Source organism: Mauremys reevesii, linkage group 10 (genome assembly GCF_016161935.1).
Source record: "Mauremys reevesii isolate NIE-2019 linkage group 10, ASM1616193v1, whole genome shotgun sequence".
NCBI classification, from domain to species: Eukaryota; Metazoa; Chordata; order Testudines; family Geoemydidae; genus Mauremys; species Mauremys reevesii.
Genome location: NC_052632.1, coordinates 24,967,101 through 24,992,702, shown reverse-complemented (window position 1 = coordinate 24,992,702; position 25,602 = coordinate 24,967,101). Strand labels below are relative to the sequence as shown.

General features: G+C 41.9%; 2 protein-coding genes across 8 annotated transcripts in view; one reads left to right on the top strand and one right to left on the bottom strand.

Moving 5' to 3' along the window:
• MNS1 (meiosis specific nuclear structural 1) overlaps positions 1–1,059 on the top strand; it is a 37,835-nt gene extending 36,776 nt beyond the window's left edge. Inside the window, exon 10 of one of the 4 annotated variants that reach the window (XM_039492294.1) lies at positions 726–1,059. In XM_039492294.1, coding sequence (XP_039348228.1) covers positions 726–824 — 99 coding nt within the window. In that variant the 3' untranslated portion in view covers positions 825–1,059. The remainder of the gene's footprint in view (positions 1–725) is intronic. The other 3 variants (XM_039492295.1, XM_039492296.1, XM_039492297.1) reach the window with 3 other exon arrangements.
• Positions 1,060–6,575: 5,516 nt separating this feature from the next.
• The window catches only part of TEX9 (testis expressed 9), a 43,936-nt gene continuing 24,909 nt past the window's right edge, over positions 6,576–25,602 (bottom strand). For all 4 annotated transcript variants that reach the window (XM_039492205.1, XM_039492203.1, XM_039492204.1 and 1 more), the window contains 4 exons: positions 20,879–21,052; positions 13,188–13,322; positions 11,148–11,282; positions 6,576–8,336 (listed from right to left, as the gene is read on the bottom strand). In XM_039492205.1, coding sequence (XP_039348139.1) covers positions 8,259–8,336; positions 11,148–11,282; positions 13,188–13,322; positions 20,879–21,052 — 522 coding nt within the window. In that variant the 3' untranslated portion in view covers positions 6,576–8,258. The remainder of the gene's footprint in view (positions 8,337–11,147; positions 11,283–13,187; positions 13,323–20,878; positions 21,053–25,602) is intronic.

Genomic DNA, 25,602 nt, shown 5'->3' with positions numbered 1-25,602 from the left:
AGTTCCTGGATTTTTATAAATCTGGGAGGTTGGTTCTGTGCTGTGGCCCTTACATGAGACACCCAGTATGTTTACACAGCAAAAGCTGTCTATAGGCTAGCCTACCCAAGCTACATTGAATCCAGCACTAACTCAGGTAATAATCATAATAAAGACAGCACAGTGTGGCCTTCAGTGCTGATAGTACAAGCCTTGCATGGATCCTGGACATCTTGTCATTTCATTAGCCCAAGCTGTGATGTCTTCACCGCTATTGTTACCTCTGTTAGCTAGATTCAAAGTAGGCTAGTGCATGCAGAACTTTTGCTATGTACATCTCCTCACTTGCATTGGTGATGAGCTCTATCACAAACAAATAATACTTTGCCCTATTATGTGATGTCAGAAGCCATTATCCTTACTGACTTCACATCCCCAGTGAGAACTAAAACAATTAGGCAAGATTTTTGGTAACTTCTAGCCTCCTTATTAAAGACTCATCTTAACAGCAGTTTAAAATAAAACTGAACCTCCAAAACAATTGTGCTTCTTTACAAAAGAAACAGCCTACCCACTCATTCTTTATTTTCAAATTTCATAATAGTACCACAGGCACTGTACTACTACAGTGCCTTGCATATACATACCTAAGATATAGTCAAGAAATAATTTATGTATTCTTGGGCCCAATATACAGGAGCTAAATAACACGCACAATCTTTATTCCCCTTTCTCCTTAATTGCAGGGAATACTCAAAGATGAAGATGATGTTAATATGCTTGGTGAGGAGTTTAGGAAGGCTTATCAGAAGAGAAAAGAGGATGTATATTCAGAAGATAACTGAAATTCCCCTGAATTTGTTTTGTTGCATACCACTAGATGTCATCATATTTCTACATGCTGTTAATAGTGAGAAATTCCTGTTTAATGTTATGAGAAAGGGGCTCGGTTTAGAAAAAGCTCAGAACTAAATGGTTATAAGAGCTACAGTTTTTAAGTCAGTGTTGTAGTTAGTTTGGATCAATAAATTTTGCTATTACAGTACGTCTCAAACAATGCATGCATAATAAAATGGACTTGCCAAGGGAGTTCACTTTAGAAAGAACAGGAGTGTGTTTGTTTGTGTTTGGGGGTTACTTGCTGTGTGCTGAGCTTGTGTTTGTCAGTCTGTTTGTTTGTTTGGTTGTTTGAGGGACCGTGTGCTCTGGCTGGCAGTTGGAGGCAGGTTTGAAAGCTCGAAGCCTCTGGTAATTGGCTGAGCCTTAATCAGTGGGCGGGGCATTCACTCAGGCCAGGCCAGGGCTTTATAAAGCCGCGCACAAGCGACCAGGGGCTGCTAACAGGGAGTTTCGCAAGGGAGTTTCGCAAGGGAGTTTGGAAGGGGAGTGGGAAGGGAGTGGGAACCCCTCGCAGGCCATAACCCCTTCCGTGTAGCCCCCCCTAAAATCCTAAAACCTATAAACCAAACTACATTCCAAAACTACTTTCTGTAAACCAGCCTTTCACTAACTAGGAGACAATGCAAGCAGAAGCCCAGCAGCAGGGTGGGGGCTATCCAGTTTATTGCACTGAGTGTAGCATGTATGATTACCTGCCCTGTGGGCGGGTTGCGTATGTGTGCAGTCGGTGCAAGGAGCTCCTGGCCCTCAGAGACCATGTACGGTTTTTGGAGGCCAGGGTGGCGGAACTGGAGGAGCTGAGAGAGGCAGAGAGGTATGTTGATGAGGCTTTCCGGGACACTGTAGAATTGTCCCACCTCCGCTTAGACAGCACCTGTGCTGTTGAGGAGGAAGAAGGGCCCAGGGAAGTAGAGCAGTCAATGGGAGCAGAGGGAAACTTTCCCGTAGTTGGGACCCTCCTTCCAGATGGTGCTGGGGTTGCCTCTCGCACTGAGGTTGCCTCTCCGGGGGAGGGAACTCCAGTTTCTAGGAAAAGGCAGGTGTTAGTAATGGGAGATTCGATTATTAGAAATGTAGATAGCTGGGTCTGTGATGACCGGGAGAACCGTATGGTGACTTGCCTGCCTGGTGCGAAGGTTGCGGATCTCTCGAGGCATCTAGATAGACTTATGTGTAGTGCTGGGGAGGAGCCGGTGGTCGTGGTACATGTAGGTACCAATGACATAGGGAAGGGTAGGAGAGATGTCCTGGAAGCCAAATTTAGGCTGCTAGGGAAGAGACTGAAATCCAGGACCTCTATGGTGGCATTTTCAGAAATGCTCCCAGTTCCACGTGCAGGGCCAGGTAGGCAGGCAGAGCTTCAGAGTCTCAATGCGTGGATGAGACGATGGTGTAGAGAGGAGGGGTTCACGTTCATTAGGAACTGGGGAAACTTCTGGGATGGGAGGAGCCTATACAGGAGAGATGGGCTCCACCTAAACCAAAGTGGAACCAGACTGCTGGCGCTAAACATTAAAAAGGTTGTAGAGCAGTTTTTAAACTAGGTGATGGGGGAAAGCCGACTGCTGCAGAGAAGCGTGTGGATCGGACACAGACTTCTCTTAGGGGAGAGTCTGATGATAGAGAATCTCCAGGTTATAGTCAGGAGCAGAGGAATGAGAAATATAATGTAAGGGCCGGATCAGATGATGAACAGTCACATAAAAAAGAATCTGGCACATCAGAAAAAGGTAGGCTAATAAACAGGGACAAGTTTTTAAAGTGCTTGTACACAAATGCCAGAAGTCTAAATAATAAGATGGGTGAACTAGAGTGCCTTGTGATAAAGGAGGATATTGATATAATAGGCATCACAGAAACCTGGTGGACTGAGAGCAATCAATGGGACACAATCATTCCGGGGTACAAAATATATCGGAAGGACAGAACAGGCCGTGCAGGGGGAGGAGTGGCACTATATGTTAAAGAAAGTGTAGATTCAAATGAAGTAAAAATCTTAAGCGAATCCACAGGTTCCATAGAGTCTCTATGGATAGAAATTTCATGCTCTAGTAAAAATATAACATTAGGGATCTATTATCGACCACCTGACCAGGACAGTAATAGTGATGATGAAATGCTAAGGGAAATTAGAGAGGCTATCAAAATTAAGAACCCAATAATAGTGGGGGATTTCAATTATCCCCATATTGACTGGGAACACTTCACTTCAGGACGAAATGCAGAGATAAAATTTCTCGATACTTTAAATGACTGCTTCATGGAGCAGCTGGTACGGGAACCCACAAGGGGCGAGGCGACTCTAGATTTAATCCTGAGTGGAGCGGAGGAGCTGGTCCAAGAGGTAACTATAGCAGGACCGCTTGGAAATAGTGACCATAATACAATAGCATTCAAAATCCCTGTGGTGGGAAGAACATCCCAACTGCCCACCACTGTGGCCTTTAATTTCAAAAGGGGGAACTATACAAAAATGAGGGGGTTAGTTAGACAAAAGTTAAAAGGTACATTGACTAAAGTGAAATCCCTGCAAGTTGCGTGGGCCCTTTTTAAAGACACCATAATAGAGGCCCAACTTCAATGTATACCCCAAATTAAGAAAAACTGTAAAAGAACTAAAAAAGAGCCACCGTGGCTTAACCACCATGTAAAAGAAGCAGTGAAAGATAAAAAGACTTCCTTTAAAAAGTGGAAGTCAAATCCTAGTGAGGCAAATAGAAAGGAGCACAAACGCTGCCAACTTAAGTGCAAGAGTGTAATAAGAAAAGCCAAAGAGGAGTTTGAAGAACGGCTAGCCAAAAACTCCAAAGGTAATAACAAAATGTTTTTTAAGTACATCAGAAGCAGGAAGCCTGCTAAACAACCAGTGGGGCCCCTTGACGATGAAAATACAAAAGGAGCACTTAAAGATGATAAAGTCATTGCGGAGAAACTAAATGGATTCTTTGCCTCAGTCTTCACGGCTGAGGATGTTAGGGAGATTCCCAAACCTGAGCTGGCTTTTGTAGGTGACAAATCTGAGGAACTGTCACAGATAGAAGTATCAGTAGAGGAGGTTTTGGAATTAATTGATAAACTCAACATTAACAAGTCACCGGGACCAGATGGCATTCACCCAAGAGTTCTGAAAGAACTCAAATGTGAAGTTATGAACTATTAACTAAGGTTTGTAACCTGTCCTTTAAATCGGCTTCGTACCCAATGACTGGAAGTTAGCTAATGTAACGCCAATATTTAAAAAGGGCTCTAGGGGTGATCCGGCAATTACAGACCGGTAAGTCTAACGTCGGTACCGGGCAAATTAGTTGAAACAATAGTAAAGAATAAAATTGTCAGACACATAGAAAAACATAAACTCTTGAGCAATAGTCAACATGGTTTCTGTAAAGGGAAATCGTGTCTTACTAATCTATTAGAGTTCTTTGAAGGGGTCAACAAACATGTGGACAAGGGGATCCGTGGACATAGTGTACTTAGATTTCCAGAAAGCCTTTGACAAGGTCCTCACCAAATGCTCTTACGTAAATTAAGCTGTCATGGGATAAAAGGAAAGGTCCTTTCATGGATTGAGAACTGGTTAAAGGACAGGGAACAAAGGGTAGGAATTAATGGTAAATTTTCAGAATGGAGAGGGGTAACTAGTGGTGTTCCCAAGGGTCAGTCCTAGGACCAATCCTATTCAATTTATTCATAAATGATCTGGAGAAAGGGGTAAACAGTGAGGTGGCAAAGTTTGCAGATGATACTAAACTACTCAAGATAGTTAAGACTAAAGCAGATTGTGAAGAACTTCAAAAGATCTCACAAAACTAAGTGATTGGGCAACAAAATGGCAAATGAAATTTAATGTGGATAAATGTAAAGTAATGCACATTGGAAAAAATAACCCCAACTATACATACAACATGATGGGGGCTAATTTAGCTACAACGAGTCAGGAAAAGATCTTGGAGTTATCGTGGATAGTTCTCTGAAGATGTCACGCAGTGTGCAGAGGCGGTCAAAAAGCAAACAGGATGTTAGGAATCATTAAAAGGGGATAGAGAATAAGACTGAGAATATATTATTGCCCTTATATAAATCCATGGTACGCCCACATCTCGAATACTGTGTACAGATGTGGTCTCCTCACCTCAAAAAGATATTCTAGCACTAGAAAAGGTTCAGAAAAGAGCAACTAAAATGATTAGGGGTTTAGAGAAGGTCCCATATGAGGAAAGATTAAAGAGGCTAGGACTCTTCAGTTTGGAAAAGAGAAGACTAAGGGGGGACATGATAGAGGTATATAAAATCATGAGTGATGTTGAGAAAGTGGATAAGGAAAAGTTATTTACTTATTCCCATAATACAAGAACTAGGGGTCACCAAATGAAATTAATAGGCAGCAGGTTTAAAACAAATAAAAGGAAGTTCTTCTTCACGCAGCGCACAGTCAACTTGTGGAACTCCTTACCTGAGGAGGTTGTGAAGGCTAGGACTATAACAATGTTTAAAAGGGGACTGGATAAATTCATGGTGGCTAAGTCCATAAATGGCTATTAGCCAGGATGGGTAAGAATGGTGTCCCTAGCCTCTGTTCGTCAGAGGATGGAGATGGATGGCAGGAGAGAGATCATTTGATCATTGCCTGTTAGGTTCACTCCCTCAGGGGCACCTGGCATTGGCCACTGTCGGTAGACAGATACTGGGCTAGATGGACCTTTGGTCTGACCCGGTACGGCCTTTCTTATGTTCTTATGTTCTTACTTGTGGCACCTTAGAGACTAACACATTTATTTGAGCATAAGCTTTCATGGGCTACAGCCCACTTCATCGGATGCATAGAATGGAACATATAGTACGTACACACACACACACTCTCTCTCTCTCTCTCTCTCTCTAAGAGGCTAATTAAGATGAGCTATTATCGGCAGGAGGAAAAAAAACTGTTGTAGTGATAATCAAGATGGCCCATTTCAGACAGTTTGACAAGAAGGTGTGAGGATACTTAACATGGGGAAATAGATTCAATGTGTGTAATGGCTCAACCATTCTCAGTCTCTATTCAAGCCTAAATTGATGGTATCTAGTTTGCATATTAATTCAAGTTCGGCAGTTTCAAGTCTGTTTTTAACGCTTTTCTGTTGCAAGATTGCCACCTTTAAGTGTGTTACTCAGTGACCAGAGAGGTTGAAGTGTTCTCCTACTGGTTTTTGAATGTTATGATTGATGTCAGATTTGTGCCCATTTATTCTTTTGCATAGAGACTGTTTGATTTGGCCAGTGTACATGGCAGAGGACCATTGCTGGCACATGATGGCATATATCACACTGGTAGATGTAACACAGCTGCTACTCTGAAACCTGTCACTTTAGAAACTGATTCATGGACAGATGATAGGAATTCCAGTTACATTAGGAAATGTCTTAGCTTATGAAAGAGTATTGTCACAATCACATTTCCAAGAATGCACCTGGGGACAGGTTTCACTACTTTCATTCCTCTCTGCATGGTACTATGCAGTCTTATCGGCAGTTAGGCTTTGTCCACAGAGGAAAATTAATCTGAATTAACTAAAGGTATGACTTTGAAGTGATTAGTTATCCCTTGCTCGACACTCATTCGGAATTTAATTTAGCTTAATTCACTTTGGAACCTGTAAAACCCTTCTTATAGCAGCTGATTAGAGTGAATCAAAAACAGCTTCTTCAAAACAAAGCATTGTTTAGTCACCCAAAGGTAAACAACAACACCACAACAAAGGGTTAAAATAAAAGCTTATATGGATTGGTCTTAACTATGCCATATCTTTTCTTGGAAACTTCAGAACAATGTTCTCTATTGCTGGGTTGGGAGAGACAGGCTGCTTGCACCAGATTGTCTTCTCAGGGAGTCTGTCAGCATCTTCCCCATAGACAGCTGCAGACAATTCCCACCCCCATTCTTCCCTAGGCCAGCATTTTCGGTTTTAATATCCTCTTTGATATCTTAGGTATTGGTTTGGGAAGAGTAACCATGGCAGCCTGGCTGGAGTCAGATGGGGTATTCCCCAATTAATACTTCCCCATTGTTTCCTCAAGAACCTGTATTCTCTCAGACAGTAACTGATCTTTGCCATTGTTTCATTTCCTGTTTCGCCCTGACAGCTTCCTCTGCTTCAGGAGAAACCACTTAAATTTAATAATGGGTGACAGAAACAGCACAAACTTACTGCGTGCCTGTCATTACTCTGAACATACACAGAATAGCTGATTCACCTATAGTCAGTTTTGTCCATTTATTCTTGATTATTGTACTAAGATTACAAAATCATCACGTCTCTGTATACCACCTAGCACAGTGCGGTCTGCTCTCCTCATTGTGCCCTTTAGGTTTGACTGTAATGTACAGAACACTAAATGAATGATGCTAAGAATGACCATTACTTTCATCAAACATTTACACAGCCATGTGCATTTAATATGGAAAAAGATAACGCTATAGGAACCAACTGGGACTGAGAACAGTATATGAAGTTAGGAGAAATGGATGGGGTCAAGAAAATATTCAACTTCAAACATTTCAGTAGCCACCTTTTAACTTTTTAAATATTGCTGAAAATTGAGAAATTTTCATTTTACATTGATGCCAATATTTATCACTTTTAAAAATAAAGGTATGGCATCTGATCTTGCCTCTAGTCATCAGAAACAATTTTAAACAATACTTCCATGTTAGCGAACTAATTTTTGTATGCATTATCGGACATCAAGATTTAATTGCTATGGCAAGTTATCAACTTTTCTGTAAATCAAGACAACCAGCATCCACTAATATATTTAATGTTCCAACCCAGCTAAGACTGAAGATCTACTAAGGCGGGATGGACAACAAACATTGTCCCTACGTAGTTCCCAAACCTTTATTTTTACAATAAAATTTATGTTTTTATGTCCAAGTTGTAAAATTTTCCTCCCCATTAATGAGGTTTTTGAACTATCACCTTACTTTTCTGAGATATATAAACATTACCTTTTACTTGGACAGCAGTGTTTTTCATCTTATCTCAACTACAGTTTCAGACAATCAGTATGAAAACAGAAAATTGGTAACTAAAACAGATGTGTATATAGTGTGTTCTCTCTGTACTGCTTGCCTAATCCATTACAGTCAGTGAGGATACAGAGCATTTAGACACTTGGCTAAATTGTTTGTTGAATAACACCATTTCAACGTATGTTGCAACACAAAACTATTTACAATCAAACATTAAAATGTTTATCCTATAACTTTTAAAAATTGATCAATTTTACCAGGCTTAATGTAAAATTATCTATTTGAACATTTGTGGTAAGTATTAATACTTTCAAAACAGCATACAATCAGAATTGATTTTCAAACCGAGGCATTGAACACTGCATCAGGAATTTCCCCACTCAAGAGCTTTCATGAACTCTTCTTCAGTAAAAGAAAGCATTTTGGCTGCTTCAATATGCATCTATAAAAGATTAAAATTAATTTCATTAAACAATTAGGGGTATAAGAGAAGATGATTTTACATTTGCTATATCAAGTTATTTGTAGCCTAGATAGCTTAATGCAAATAGAAGTGGAATATGAAATAGTTTTTAAAAAAAAAAAGAAAAATTGTGATTTATCTTTTTGTATATGTTGCACCTGTGATAGACCCAGGCCAGTTGGGTACAGCTAAATACCAGAAGGCAGATATAGTGGCCACTGGATTAACAATTTTCTGTTCCCTAACTGACCAGAGAAGGGGCTGCTCCAAGCTAATGAGAACACCTGACTCTAATTAACTGGCAAAGAGTCAGGTGAGGCCATTAAGCTAATGTGACCACCTGACTCTAGTTAAGGCCCCACTGATACTATAAAAAGGGCTCACTCCAGTCAGGAAGAGAAGAGCCAGAGGAGAGGAAGTGCAGCTGAAGGGCTGGTTAATGAAGACACCCTCAAACCATTATTAAGGGAGCCCTCAGGTAAGGGTGAGAAACAGGAGAGCTGTGGGGAAGTGGCCCAGGGAAATGTAGCAACTCTGGCAGTGAAAGGTTGGCTGCTAACAGCTGCTACCATTAGAGTCCCTGGGCCGGAACCCGGAGTAGAGGGTGGGGCTGGGTCCCCCCCAACCCACCACTACATGTACATCTCCTGGGAGGGGAAGTCAGGCCCCTGTCAGGACAAGAGGCTAAACTGTTCTGAAATAAGCCCCCAGGGACAACAGAGACTGTGGGAGTTCTCTCACCAACCTCCTTGCAGGCCTATGATGAAAAGGGCTTAGTAGACTGTAACCCTGGCCCTAGGGAGAGAAGGGCTACGTGGAAGGTCACAGTGAGCCACTGAGGCTAGCATAAACCGCCTAGAAGCGCAGGACCCACAGGGGCAAGGTCAGAGCTCTGCCACACACCATTGATGGAAGTTTGGCTTTTTCTGTCTTTCATTACAAATTAAGCACTGGTCCTTTCCTTATATGTACTTCTCTACACTGGAGATGCTTTTATAAGAGAATCATTGTCTTTCAAAAACATAACATTCAACTGTGCTTTGTATTTCTAGGAACCTTTTAAATTCATGTTTAAGATGACAAATGTTTCTTTTGAGCAGTCTAAAAATACTTATCAGTTAACATTACTACAGGAACTATTCAGAATAACAGCAGATTCTTCTGTTCTATCTGCTGACTTTTCGAGCTATTGAAGAGGTTCTGTCTGTCTCTGCAGCTTCAGTACTACAGTTAACTTAAGATACTGTACTAGACCATAAGTATGGTATAATAAAGTATATTACATAAACTACCAAAATCTCAATAGTTTACAGAAATGCTGTCTTCTCATGACCAATAAGCATAGTTACTTAAACTAGCAGGGTGATTGAGAGGGAAAAATGGTAAACACATAAAAATAAGGACCTTGCTTTTTCACACTCCATCCTGACACAACCTACCACTCAAATGGGCAGCAGCTATCGAAGCCTGTAAAAGCCCTTTAAAAATGCCATATGACGAGATCAAGCTTCAGATCATATTACAGAGGTTAATATTTTTATCATCCCTACGCTTTAAACCGTTTAAGTAGAAAATTACAAGTCGGTCCTAGATTAATTTTTTAAGGTTGCAAAATCAATGTCCCTGTGAATGTTTTTCTTTTCTGCTGGCAGAAAAGTTTTCTTCAGTATAACTGTGTTCTTAGGGAATTAGTCTGATGTGGTAAACATTAAGCACAAGAAGCAGCTGATGTCCAAAAGGGATCTGAAATTTTAATCTATAAACATATCAAGTAAAAAAAAAAAAAAGACAGCTATAACTCCTATAATACATCAGCCTCCAGCTCTGGAAAGCTGAAGGGATCTTTCACCTGTATCCCTTTTTATAAAAAAGGCCTTTTCCAAAATGTTCTCTTCTGGGAACTTGTCCTCTAAATCTAGTGAGATAACCAGAGGTAGCCTTAAGGCAACCATTTTGAACACCAAGCAAGCTGACTGCTGCAGATTGCAACTGCCTTCTTTCCAGATAGTATTTAGCTTCATTTATGTCTTCTCTCTCACTCCTAAGGTGGTCGCACTTCCTGACCTGCAGACTACTTCCATCTATTGTACCCTTCCAAATTTGGCATACAAATATAATATGGATGATCCAACCTATCTTTCCCTGTGAGTGCAATACATCAAGTTTATTTTGCATAAGCTTTTTGAAGTTCTTGTCATAGATTAGGAGGCTAAACATAATCAAAGTTATCTATAGAAGACCACACAATTTTTGAAATAGCTCAAGAAGGACAGAAGATTGTTGCATTAAGGTAGCATGTTAGTACTGAAAGGCCATGGTGCTGACATGTCTAAGCTCTATTTTACATAATTCCCAATTTAAGAGGTATTCTGCCTTGTCAGGACAGCATGGGGAAGCTGCTCCTACCTAAGCTGTATTTGCTCAGTGAAGAGGCCATTGATCTCAGGACTGCTCAATACAGCTTTCAGCAGCACTAAACACATTCCAATTCAGGGACAAAAAGCCAAGACATTCAATTCAAGACATGACCTGTCCAGTTTTCAGGATTTCTTGGTAAAAAGAGAGAGCCAGCAGTGTTACTTGTACCCCCATAACAGCAGCAAGCCTAACCACCCACATTGCCTAAACATACCACTTATTGGAGACTGTGGGGATGCAGATCGGTTAGTTCATATGTTACTGCCAGAAAAATGCTGATAGTAATCTTGACAATTAGCATTTGTAACCTGTAGTGTGCAACTCTATCAATATATAAAAGAGAATGTTAAGCTTTTAGGTTAATAGACTAACCTTTTGTCTCTTCAGAATATCAATTAGCTTTAACTGTTTCTTGAAACCTGTCATTAGCTCTCCTTTTTGTTTCTCCAGTCTCTTGTTTGCTATTTTTAGTTCTTCGAATTTTTTGTGCTCTTGGTTGGCTATGTCCTAGAGGACAAAAACAACCTGTTATCTGTAGAATGGGCACAAAAGAAAACACACCAGCAATCTCTTATATTTCAGAAGGAGAAAGAGACATCAAAACTACTTTTACCAAAGCTTTTGACTTATACCCTTAACAAACAAACAAAACCCCACACCTAGCTGATAATTCTCTTCTGTGCTACTAAGACAGCAGAATTTATACTGGTACCACAATATGCATTGCTTCTGTGTGTCTTAGCATGCATCATCAGTTGTAATCCATACCTATGTCCACCTAGGTATCTGTTCTTTCAGGCTGTCAGAGTGCCTCCTTTCAGCCACTCACTAAACGGCTGTGAGGGGAAAACTCAAGCCTCTGGGTCCCTGGATCCCCTGATTTAAGCCTCCAATACCTGAATGGAGTCTGGCCACTGCCCCAGTCTTGGGAACTATAGGCACACTTAGGGTGCAGAATAGCTGGCACCCCCTTCTAAGAGAAGGAACCCACTGTTCAGCTGCCTAGCGCATGGGTGCTAGGGTGACTCTTGACACTTCCTCATACCTAACAACACACCCTCTCCCAGAACTTCCATCTCAAAGGTGTGAATCTTCTGGTTTACAGTTCAACTCCTTCTCAAGGCTCATCATAATTGTGAAGCATATAACTCACAATGCTGTGCACAAATCCAATGCATTATTGCTTTTTTACTTAATCATATAAAGCACATGAATACAGATCATATAGTAAATAAACCCTGCATGCATTTTTCTTCACTAGGTTACTCCTTCCTTAGGAGTTGGGGTGGGGGGAGCGCATCTGTGTCCAGGAAGGCATGGTTTCCCCTGCCTCATGTTGGGTAGCTTCTCGCTCATGTCATGGAATCTCACCTTCCCCAGCCTGAGTGACCTTTCTCTCGCTTTCCCAGCACTTCCTCTTCCTGGTGTGACTCCCTATTTTATATGCCCCCTTCCAATGCCTGCCTTTATTTCATTGCTTGGTAACCTCCCACTGCTCCAAATTAACCCTCCCTCAGGGATGCAGTTACTCTCTCATAACTTTTGTGTGGTCAAAGCACTATCGTTATCCTTAAGTACCCTTGAGTGTATCAGGTGCCTGGCCTGTCAGTAATGCTTGACAGACACAAAGGCATTCATGATACAGTTATCAGAGGGGTAGCCGTGTTAGTCTGGATCTGTAAAAGCAGCAAAGAATCCTGTGGCACCTTATAGACTAACAGACGTTTTGCAGCATGAGCTTTCGTGGATGAATACCCACTTCTTCGGATGCAGTTGTTTTTCATAGTAACATTTCATAATTCCACAAGATAAACTAGAATTTGTGTGTTATAGAGATGGGTTTCCAAATAGTTAAACACGTCTTCCTACCACATGCCAATGTCTGGCAGTCCGGTGCAGTAGAGAGAGACACTCCCTAGCTATGTTTTTTCTAGATACAAGACAACACAGCTATTCAAGAGAAATAAACTGCTTTGCAGTTACATGGGCAAATTTTGCCAACATGAATTATTTCACTTATAAGTGAAATATAATATTTGTCCCCTTCCATTTCTAATCATGTAGAATCTAATCTAATCAAGCAGATTGGGGGAGGGGGGTCCAAACTCCAGCACTACACTTTATATAACCGATATGACATTTTTCAACAGGGGTTGCAATATTCTCTATACAGCTAGAACACTTGTCCAGATACTCAACTGATTGGTTACAGTATTCTAATTGCCTGAATAACTTCTTCCAGCTTTGAATTGTCTATGAAAGGCAACCCCCCCATCCAAACTCTTATTGCCACCCATGATTTGAGGGTGCTCACTTATTACATGATCAAGCCCTTTGGTGATTTTTAAAGCATTTTTCAACAGGGGGTTTTTACTTTTAAATCAGTTTATTTTTTTAAAACCACTACTGTACCTTATTGCTTTGCTTCAGTTTATTCAGCTCCATTTTATACCTTTCTGCTTCCTCAAGAGCCCTATTTAAGCGAGCTTCTGTAGCACTCTGACTGGTAGAAGCCTGCTTTTGTATGCGCTTTAGATTCTCTAGTTCCTAAATAAATAAATAAAAAGTGTGTTGAATAATGGTAAATCAATGAATCCCCCTATAAGCAACACAGTTAGAACAAGGGACATGGCAGAAAGCCTGTTTGATCTTGTTTGGGCCTGCAGTAGAATCGGACTTCACATCTCCTGTTTTTATAGTGCTAGAATAGTTCTGACTCCTCTTTCTTTCTCTCCCCCCCCCCTAGAAATTCTTCTATCTGAATACTAAGACAGGGATGAATGAGACCAGAGAAATGCACCATGGGCCAGTGACACTGAATCAATATTGCCACACTTAAATCCCCTTGAGACAACTTGGTGTGCTGTCTAGTCTGGAAGACAGATCTAGAATGGCCTCTCCCTTCTGATGCTACTATTTGATTGATGCTACTGTGAGTGGGAAGAAGGTGAGGGGATGAGGCAAAGGTGGCAATATGTAGAGCAGAGTAAAAGATAGAGATCAAAGGATGAAACTAACAGACTAAGACAAAGCAGAAGGAGACAAGAACATATGGTAGCCTGGCAGAAAAGGCAACTCTTGTTATTCACATGAAAGATGAGATGTCTCTACAAAAGCAGAGTCAGGTTTTGTAAAGTAATAACTAGAGACACTAAATCATTTAACCAAAAGATAAGAGAGTAATGTCTTTTAAATGTTAAGTCTTCTCCCTGAATCTTTATCTTTTGGGACATTGCCCCACTTTTTCATACTTCTGCTATCAACTCTGCTGAGGCCAAGAGGTTGTGGTGGTGTTTTTTTAAATGTGTGCCATTTGTGTTAGAAAGCTATCCTTAATGAAGCTCTATAGGATGAATGACTTGATTATGTGAGTGTCTGAATGACAAATCTGTATAGAAAAGCATTGTGACAAACTAACACTGGATCATATGGATAGTGGAAGGATCCTTGACTTCTCCAAGCTGGACCCAGAGAACAGGAAGATGTGAAATCTAGGGGAAAAAAAAGTGTGTCTGACTAAACCACCTATATTCTACTTCCAAATTTCTTTCCCCCAAGATTTTGGACAAATAGAGTGGCTCTGCTACGCTACATTGTGTCAGTGAACAGGTCATATACAAGACTGAGGCAGAACTCACTTTTTTTACCTCTGGAATGTACACACTTTCAGGTAAGAACTCAGAAATATATATTCAGGCACTAAACAAACACCACAGTCTGTTCCTCTTCATAGCATCACCCTCTCTTCTCTTATGTTAAGATGGCAGAGCTCTGAATAAGGTCCATTGTTTGTTTCAGTCTTCAGTGCCATATACTCCACTTTACATTAAAGTGAAATTCTAACTTTTGGAATAGAGCATTTCAGAACCTGGCAGCATAAAAGGATACAGGCAGTCCTTGACTTTACGATGTTTGACTTAAGACGAATGGCACTTACGACGTTTCTGAATTGACACCCTGAATTCAACTTTGACGCTCAGTCCTGCAATGGAGTGGATTGCAGTTCCGAGTTACGACATTTTCACTTACGATGCAATTTTCAGGAACCAGTTGTGTCGTAAATCCAAGGACTGCTTGTATATCACTTGCACAGTAGGTAAGCTATCGGCTAACCTAATGATGTAACAAAAGGATGGTTAAAAGCTCTTTGAATGCTCTGTTTGACATTGACTCCAGAGTGTGATAGGATGCAGTGGGATTTTTGCAGCTCTTTCAGTAGGGTTGTATTGTATTGTATTTTCATATCTTGTCAACTAATAAACAGAACTTTATTTTTAAGTAACCAGGATTTCTGCAAATTCTTCATAAATGATTTTTAACTACTGAATTATGTTTCCCAATTAAGTATCTTGAGAAAGGGGGGAAATTATTGCATCAGGTCTTTTCAGATTTTTTTTCTTAAATATTTTTGTTGAGCATAGCTTAATTTAGTTAAACTAAATTAAAAAAAAAATTGCTCTCCACTACCCCTCTACAGTTACTTTAACAAAAGAGTTCAGTCTCTCCATTTGCTCTTACAACTATAGGTGGCCAAAAATAATGTTGAAAGACAATCAGCTGAGCATGCTCAAAAACCACTAAGGTAAAAGCATTTGGGGATTACTTGCCAGATAATGGTTTTAAAACTACTCAGCAGCAGAGCAGTCTCAAAAGGGACAACACAGCGGCCTTAGATATCAATATTCACAACAGCCAGAACAGAAATTGGGGGGGGCGGGGGAGAGGGAACAAAAACATAGATCCAGGAATGTGTCTTAGGAGTACAAGATAATAAAGGTATAGTCTCCTCCTACATACCATGCATCCCAGAGGTGTTTCTGGTGGAATAAACTTGCCAAGTCTGTTTCATATGAAGGCATATCACGCTCTGAAGTTCAACAGCAGTGGGTGAGAAGTAGAATCTGAAGTCCACTGAATTTTTGGGGTTTGGCTAAAGTGAGATCAAGGACCAAAGCACCCTGCTCATCTCCACTGTTCATGAGATTGTTCTTGTTGAGTCAGTTTTTGCCACCTTAAGGCAAATGCACAATTTGTGTCTGGGGTTCTAGTCATTCAGACCTCTGCGTGTGTTTATGTAGACCAGAGGCCCCCAAAGTGTGGGGCATATCCCCCCCCCCCCAGGGGGATGTGGAGGAACATCCAGGGGGCATGCAGGGCCTGGGCCCGCCCTCCAGGGGGTGGGGAGTGAGTCCCACCCTGTCCCACCCCCAGCTCTGCTCTGGTCCCACCCACATCCCCAGCTCCAAGCCCCATGCCCGTCCCTGTCCCCAGCCTTAGCACAGCTCTGCTCCCGGCCCTGCATCACTCCTCAGCCTCACCCGCAGCTCCGTTCCTGGATTGGGGTTGAGGCTGGGGGGTAAGGCCAGGAGCAGAGCCACACCTGGCTGCCAGTCCCTACCACAACCTGGGTGTGGCTCTGCCCCTAGACTTGGCCCTGTTCCCGATCCCAGACCCACCCCCAGCTGCAACCCCCAACCTTGGCCCTCTTGCCCTGTCCACATCCCCCACTCCCATCCCTGGAGCTGTGGCTCCACTCCCGGCCCCAGCTCCAGTGGGAGGTGGAGAGGGTGCAGACAGGGGTAAGCGAGGCCACGACCCTCAAAGGTTTGGGCACTGCTGGTGTAGACAAACTGCACTGTGAAGTGCTGTCAGCAGTACTCCATTATTTGAGACCAGTAATTCTAGTTTTCCTGCAGTACAACTCACAGTGTTGGCAAATTAAGGGTCTAACATTTCTTCCTTTTCTTCACTCTCCTGGTGTATTTTGTGGCCCCTAAATTCGATAAATGTGAACAAGTGTAAGGAAGTATTTAGTGCCAATGATTCAATGGCTACACTGCTCATGAATTCTCTCCCCACTAGGCAGATAAAAATAAACACTTACAGAAATTTATCTTCAGAGTGCTTTACAAAAAGTTAATCCTTACCACAACCCTGAGAAGCACACAAGCATTAGTAACCCCTTTACAGAGGCAGAGTAAAGTAACTTGCCCAAAGGAAATTAAAGGAGTCAGAACTCAGAAGTTTGTCTCCCATCCCCTGTACCCATACCACTCATTCTCCCTGAGAGTACAGAGTTCACTCATCAAAAATTAATGAGTGAAAGAGAATGGGAGGAAGTGACATTTGCAGAGGGTCTGGGGAGTAGCAGAATTCAATTGTGGTGCCTGTACCAGGGAAGGAGGTAGCAGCCCCTTGAAGTTTGATACCATCCCTCTCTAGAACAGAACAAACAAGAAGATTGCTAAAATTATTTTAGGTGAGGTATAGCAGCACAGAGGATGGAAGCCAGCTGGTGAGTCCCTGTCTACATACACACAGAAGAGCAGCTGAGGAAGCAAAGAAACCTCAAAAGTTGTTGGGGAGCTAAGCAGGATCAAGAAAATATCCATCACAACCTAATTTCTGTATGGCTTAAATATTACCAACCATACAAAGATTACCTGGATTTTAAAGTAGTTTTTAAAATTCATCCGGACAATCAATGTCAAGGTCATCCACTGTACACACACATGAATACGATAAGTTTGAGACATTGAAACAGAGACAAAAACAATAATATATACTTTTTTTTAAGTTAAGCTCTTCACTTGCTAAGGGTGCTGAGAAGATTACAAATTAAAAGGAAAGTTTTACTTTAGAGAAATGAAGCCAAAGGAACAAAAATAAGAGGTTAAAACTCATACTATCCCAACCCACATATACAGACTCTCTAGACTCCAAATATGTCAGTTTTCAATATCTGTGATCAACATAGTGCAGACTCAGTTTATGATATTCAGCCAAATTTTCTGAAACATATCTACCATTCATCTCTCTTTAATTAAATATTAATTAGTCTTGAATAATGTACTACAAACTTTGCCAAAAAACAAATAGCTTTCAAAACCAAAAGATAAAGTCAGTAAGAGATTTAACCATTTAAAAACAAGAATGATTTTTTAAATCCATGTTTACTGGTAGTGAAAACTAAGTTTTTGATTAAAAATATAAATATTAATTCCCTAGAACATTAAAAATCATACTTTTAAATTAAAGAGAGCTCTACTAACTAGATAACTACTTATACAGTATACACATTTTTGATATCTCAAATATTCAGGCTTTTTTCTTCTCTGGCTCCTCAATCCTGTAGACAACTATTGCTATTACACATTACTATTTTCCTCCAAAAATGGAATATTCTCATTCCTGACAAAACCAATAGTCAGGATGACTGGACCCTTATTCAATTTACCTGCAAGACCCATAACTGTTTTTGGTTTGGTTTGAAGTACTTGCACAAAACAGGTTTTTTTTCAAATTCTCCACTTAGTAGTTTAAAAATGCCAATGCTACATCATTGCTACAGTGTAGTTTGAAACCTAGGACACGTGGTTTAGGTTCCAAGTTATGTGTTCAGTTTTCATTTAATCATTTTTTTAGATAATTTTCTCTAGGTTGTTCAGATATGTTTGATTTTAAAAATCGACCTCTCCAGCTCTGAATAATTAAAGAAAAAAAACACATGCTGCTCTTAGCTTAAGTTCCAAACAAACAAAGCTGTGTATGTGGGCCATCTGGTATAACCAGGCACTTCACAACTTTGCATATGTGGCTTGTACTTGGAGCCAGGTTGGTTTGATTTTGATTCCTTAAAATCGGAGTGTGATTATTTTAAAGGGACACAGTCAACTTACCAAAAAATAAACGCAAAGCAAGCGCGCACACATACACTCTTCCACCCCTATGTACTCACCCACCACCAACAAAAAAACACCCCTAAGTTGAATAGTGTTTTATTTTAAATCTACTATTGTTACAGTTGCTATAACTAAAATAATTAGAGAAATTAAATATTTCTCCTACTTTGTGTTTCCTCCTTTGTAAGCTTGACTGCACTTTGTGTATAGTCAGTGTCACCTGCCTCTAGGGATGTTTTACACAAGAATGAGGAAAAAAAATTAAATATAGGAAAATGTGATTGTAAAACCTTAAAACCGTTGGGGGACTGGGCCAAAAATCAAACTATTCAATCTTTTTTTAAAAATTGGCTGACTGGACACTATCTTTAAATCAAAATGTACAGCATCAGTATAAGCAGAAGTCAGTATGTATGTTAACTGCAGATTTGACTGTAAAGCAGGGCTGGCCTTACATAGGGGTAAACTGGGCAAAAGCCCAGAGATGCTATTATAAACAGGGCGCCTCTGGAGCAGGGGTGCCCCTCCTCCTGCTGCTTTGCTGGCATCTGCAGCCCCGCGGCTCTGCCCCCTGCTTTGGAGCCACCCCTGGCAAACTGCTCCTGGGAGTTTCCCATTTGTTGTATGGGGGAGGGAGAGCGGAGGGTGCTGATGTCAGGGTGTCCCCTGCCTATGTACCCCATCTCCGCAGAGAGAGAGAGGGTGGGTGGGTGTGTGTGTGTGGGGGGGGGGGAGAGGGCTCACCAAGAGAGGGAGGGAGCTGCTGGCAGCTGCTGCTGTGTCTGAAAGAGCTTTCCTTCAGGCTGGTGAGTGCAGCTCTCTTAAAGGGGCAGCTTGCGGTGTCTCACAGTCCACCAGCTCCCACACACGCTGTCTGTTTCACACTCATCCCGCTAACACATACTTATATTGTTGTTGTTGTTACTTGTTGGTACTTCCTGCAATGCATGTATGTTCTCTGTAATTTTATTCTTTCAAAGTGCTGTTATTTTATTTTTTGACTGGTCTGTGCATTTCATAAATTTTATTTCTCTCTCATGCTTACACTTAATTCTTTGAGTAGTGAGTTCTAAAATACCTAACCTATCCTGGCTGGAGTAATTATCATTATTACTTTTATCATCATATTGTGCTTTGTCATTCGCTATTTAAAGTGGTACAATCATAACAGTGTCCTTCTAGAATGTAACTTTAGCTTGTACTAACCTTAGCAGTGCCAGTTTAAAAAACATTAGCTAAACACATAACTTTAGATACTGGGCAGATGAAGGTTGCTTATTTTCAAATTGTATTTTTAGTTATATCTGTTTTTAAAAAAAAAAAACACCAAAACCTTAAAATCTGCATGAAAATAAATACAGTTCCAGCTATGATACCAATAGCAATGATGGAGTCAAATGTCAGTGAGTCACATACATGATTGTGATCGGTAAACATAAATGCCAAAATAATTAGAAAAATAAATTTCCTTTCTTAAAATTATGTTTTTAGTGAAAAACAATTGACTGAAATAGAGTAGATAATGACATTAACACAGATTTTAAGCAGATTTTATTTATTTTTATGTATCTAATAAACATAGTGTACAAAGTATCAAATGTGTGTTTCTGATATCTGTGTTAAAGTTCTAGAACTGATACCTCAAGGCTTGGGATTGGGAATATCTTGCTGTATTATCTCCTGATTGTTCTAAATTTACATATAAACTTTAAACGTGGCTTTAATTGGAGAGTGTGTGTGTGTAATTTTTAATGTATATAACAACTGGATGCAGTGCTCCTGTCAGCTAATTCCTAAGTTGTTATCTGCAAAAAGCCTTAGAGTTTTCAGGTGCCTAAGTAGTCCCTGGAATCATGATTAAAGTTTACTCCCCCGCAAATCTGTAATGGCACCCTGGGTGAGCCAGGAGGGCCATGGGCTCTGGCAAGATGCAGCCCCTATGTGACAGCACGAAGCCCTCCTTGAGCCACATGCCGAGCAGCAGGCACCACAAGCCACAGCAGCAGCGCAGAAAGTGGCAATACACCATATACCATGCAATCCTTACTTCTGTGCTGGTGATGGCGTTGCCTTCAGAGCTGGGTGCCAGCACCTGCCAGTATCAGGCCGCCCTGCTAGTGCTTAATTTGTGCCAGGGCTGAGCTCTAGCCTCTGGCATCTCTTTCAATACAAATTAAACACTGGGGGAGGCAGCCGGGCCCAGAGGTGATGTGGGAGAGGGGAAGCCCAAGGAGCCCGTGAGGACCAGGAGTGATGGGGTTTGTTTTTTTTCCCCCAAAAATACTAATTTGCCCAGGGTGCCATTTTCCCTAAGGCTGGCCCTGCTGTAAAGCAATTCAGGTAAAGGATGTACTTGTGGCAATTTATATATTTTTTTTCTTTCAAGTAAGACTAAGGAAATGAAATGAATGGCTGCATTACCTTTTCTACTGCAGTGAGCTGTTGCTGTAATCCTTCACTTTTCCTGTTAGCTTCCTCTGACAGCATTTTATACTTTTCAATTTGAAACTGTTGAGTACTGACTGTTCGCTGGAGTCTAGCATGTTCTTCCTCAGTTTCTTTAACCCGAGAGTTTAAATGCCGATTCTCATCATCCTGTCAGTCAATAATTCGTAAATTTATAAATCAATGAATGTTTTAAGAATGTGTTAAGATGAGAGAGCATTTTTCCACAACTTAATATGGAGTCATTAGTACATGTTTTTTGCTGATATTGTTGTGATCACTGGTGTCTTAATTTTTAACAAGTTTTGAAAACAACATTTCTCTCATAAGCAATACCTGATAACTCACAGTGGAGTTCACAATCCAGTTTGGTTAACAAAACAAAACAAAAAATATCTTAAATGTTGCTATTAGTCAACATTTCAGTAAATTTTAATTTTTTACCAAATTTTGTCTAGTCTAATTTGAACAATATGCCAAATTAGATATATGCTTTAAATAAAACTTCAGTAATTTAAGGTTCAAGGCACAGAAGATCACAGCACATTACTGTGATAGCCATCATTAGTTATAGAATAACGTGTATAGTAAAGCCATGCAGATGTTCTACAACACAAATTCAGAATAGTAACATCTGTGAGAATATATATAAACAGATGTTTAAAAAAAAATCTCACTAAGAGAAAGAAAGGGTGGATACTCTGAATTTTCATCACAATTACAAAAAAGTTATCAGTTCCCAACTTTTAGTGAGATCATTGACTTTTGCATTACAATCACAGCTCATTCTTGGATACCTCAAGTACCCGAATTCATGTTTATTTTAAAATCAAGTGGTACACAGCAACAGCTGAATTTTCATGTCCTATTTACCAAATTACATCCCTATTTTAAATAATGTTATGACTTAGAAATCATTTTTTCCTTTAGAGTATGAAATATCTTGAATATTGTCTTATAAATCAGAGTTAATACAGACAAGTCCAAAGACTTGGGGGGAAAAAAATCAAGCCACATCCAAAAGTTTTTGAGGAGAAAGTTTCTTCAACTTTTAAGAGAACAAACCTGCCCCACACCCCTGGAAAAAAAAACAAACAAACATATTAACATGAACCTCCTTTGGAGAAAATCAGCCTTCTGCTATATCCTAAACTTCAACAAACAGTAAAAATTATATGTTATGATATCCTGTATGCTACTTATACATAGGGTTGCCAGGCGTCCGGTTTACGACCAGAACACCCAGTCAAAAAGAGACCCTAGAGACTCCGGTCGGCACTGCTGACTGGGCCGTTAAAAGTCTGGTCAGCAGCGCAGCGGGACTAAGGCAGGCTCCCTGCTTGCCCTAGTTCCGCGCACCTCATGGAAGCGGACGGCATGTCCCTGCGGAACCACAGCCAATGGGAGCTGCAGGGACAGTGCCTGCGGGCACAGGCAGCGTGCACTATTCAGAACCGCCTGTCCGTGCCTTCACCCAGGGGCTGGACATGCCAGCTATTTCTGTGAGCAGCACGGAGCCAGAGCAGGCAGGGAGTCTGCCTTAGCCCCCCTGCACCGCCGATCGGGACCCGTCTGGCCAGAGCCCACACCCTGAACTCCCTGCCCCAGGTTGGAACCCCCTCATGCACAGTAACTCCCTCCCATGCCCCAGCCTCCTGCCCCAGCCCTGAGCTCCCTCCTGCACCCAAATTCCCTTCCGGAGCCCGCGGTCAGGGGCTGAGGCTGGGGCCAGGAGCAGGAGACTCAGCTAGGGGCAGGAGACTATTTCTCTCTCTGCTCAGGTGGAGACCAACCCATGAGAACAATCCTCAATCCACGAATGCCTCCTAGTGTCAAACATCCCAAAGCCCTCCCTTACAGAACTATTGCCTGAACCATCTGTTGATCATCATATTGTCTCTCCTTCATTCTCCTCTTCTGAGGAGGGGTAGAATCATGATGGTCACCCAAGCCTCCATTTCTTTAAGCATCTTCCCCAGTCTGGCACAGTCTTCCTTGATGTGTCTCAGTGAGAATCTAGCAGTATCATTTGTTCTCCAGAAGCAGAATCAGTGGATTCTTTCCTGCTCCCATTAGGATTCTCTTCAGTTTTGGGTCCACAGCCCACATATTTGCTCCTGGCAGATAGCACACCCTTGTATTTTCTGGATCAGCTCTGGTGAAAAGCCCACCTGGTTTTCTTAGTAAGGAGTCCTCAGTCAAGTAGACCTCTCTCTTCCTGGTGTTGGTGTGATTCTCTGGCCCTTATAGCCCCACCTGGGGCAATATAAAGGTGGTACCACCCCAACCCCCATCAATTCCTTCGCACTGGAATCTAAGACGGGAAACTGATGCAGAGGAGACAGAGGGTGGTTCATGGAATACAGTCTTCACCCACATCCTAAAGAACAGTAACAGTATATTTTTTTCCTTTTAGTGGTTGCAGACATGTATTTCACTTGTCTAGTGGAAAGTGGGGCTCACAGTCTACTGAAATAGTGACTGCAGAACTGCCTTCCCAAAGTTTGTATCTGCCTTGATGCCATAGTAATTGCATAATGTTACTCAAAAGTGCGTACAGAAGACTATGTTGCAGCCCTACAAACATCCAATATTGAAACATTGCTGACAAATGCAATCAATCAATTTGGTCTGAGGTCTTGTCGAATTACCCTATAACATCTGTGGGGGCATGGTCTGAGCTACTTCATAAGCTGTAGTAATACAGGAAGTTATCCACCTGGCAACTGTCTGCACAGAGACCACCTGCCCTTCCATCCCATCCACATAAGAGACAAAAAGCCAACTTGATGAATAAATTATTTGGTCTTTTCCTGATAGAACACCATGCACCACCTCACATCTAACATATGAAGCTGTTGTTCATCTGCGTGTGAGTGCGGCTTAGGAAATACAGGTAAATAAACAACCTGGTTAAGGTGAAACTAGTCTGGACAAAAACTTTGGATGTAGCCTCAAGAAAACCTTGTCTTAGAAGAACTGTGTATGGGAGGCTTTGCCATAAGGGCCTGCATTTCACTGACTCTTCTTGCAGAAGTTATAGCAACAAGAACAACTGTCTTTTAGGAAAGGAGAGACAATGGATCAAGTTGCTAATGGCTCAAACAGGACCAATGAGGATGGCCAGAATAGCACTCCTCCAAGAAGAGGAGAAAGAGTCTCTCTGAGCATTGGAATGACTCTGATTAGTTTTTATGAGTTTTCCTCCTCAGGGCACCAGGGGAAGGGGACCGGTGTCGTCTTCTCCAAGAAGAATCTGGATCTGGCAGCCTATCAGGAGTCCGCACCAGCTCAGAAGACTGACAGGCCTGATGATCTGCAAAGGGCCCCAGGGCCAAAACTGAGTTCATGGCATGTTCCATGCGGTGCTATTTTAAACATGAGTCCTGAGCAACATGAATTCTTTCCATAAAGAAGCAACAAATGGAGAACTTTTCCTTAACATGCCCCTCTCCAAGGCAGAGCAAACATTACATATGGAGGATCACTTTGGGGGATAGCCACCTGTAGCAGGGTGCTTACCCTGCTCCTGCCCTGAAGGGCTTAAAACAGCCCTGGGGGAAGGTTGTGGCTGGGGCAAGAAGCCTGGGCTGATTGGGGAAAGTATGCTCAGCTGTGGCCATGCTCCAATCAGGCCCAGCTGGCCCCTATAAGAGGCTGTGGGCCAGAAGCCCAAACAGTCTTTCTCTGCCTGTAGAAGGAGAAGGGCCTGGCTGCAGGGAATTGGAGACAAAGTATCTGAGTGGAGCAGGGCTGGGGAAAGGCAGAGGAGCTGGGGAGCTCCAGCCTGGAAAGCCCCAGGCTGCAGCCTAGCAGAAGGCCAAGGAGTACTAGGGGTTGCAGAGAGCAGCCCAGGGGTAGGCAAAGGCAGCAGGTCCAAACCCAATCTTGCCAGTGATGAGTAGGCTGATACTGCAGTCTGCCCCAGGGGGCTAGATGATAACTGGTAGTAGCCATATACGGAGGCAAGGTGGGGATAGTGGGTGGGAGTTCCCCAGGGAGGGGAAACCCAGAGAGAAAGGGGTTACTGCCAGGGGGCAGCACCTCAGGTAAAAGGGCACTGGGTCCAGGGAGGGACATGGGGGCCAGAGGACAGGCAGATCACTGGCCTCCAGAGGGCGCTCCAGAACTGGAATGAGCTAATTCCCAGGTGTCACCAGCAGGAGGCGCCGCAGGGGTGAGTCCACTCCTTTACACCACCCCATAAAAAGGACAGTGCTTAAATCCTGGTGAGGGCACAGCATCATGTAGCTATTAGTGCAGGAATTACTTCCATTTATAATGTTACAAGTATACTACTAATTAACTATTTACAGATAATCTCACTGTTGTCATCAGAAAGTGTGATGTAAAATCTGTACGGGAAGCTCCAACACAAGCTGAGGGTGGTGAGAAGGAACCGAGGGGGGTCGGAGTGCCACTGACCTTGTATAGCCATAGGAGGGGCTGCTATGAGGGCCAGATAATGCAACCACCGCCCTGACAGGTACTGCTAAGCAAAGTTCTCCAGCTTCAGTACACTGGGTATGCATGCATCTGAGTGCAATATTTGTCTACAACCAATTGAAGAAGAATCTCAGTTATCACAGCTATCCCAGAATTGCACTGGGAGAGAGGTGATCTCTAAGGTAAACTAGCCCCAAACCATTTAGGGTTTTGCACCTTCCAACACCTTAAATTAGCACCAGAAAGAGGCAGTC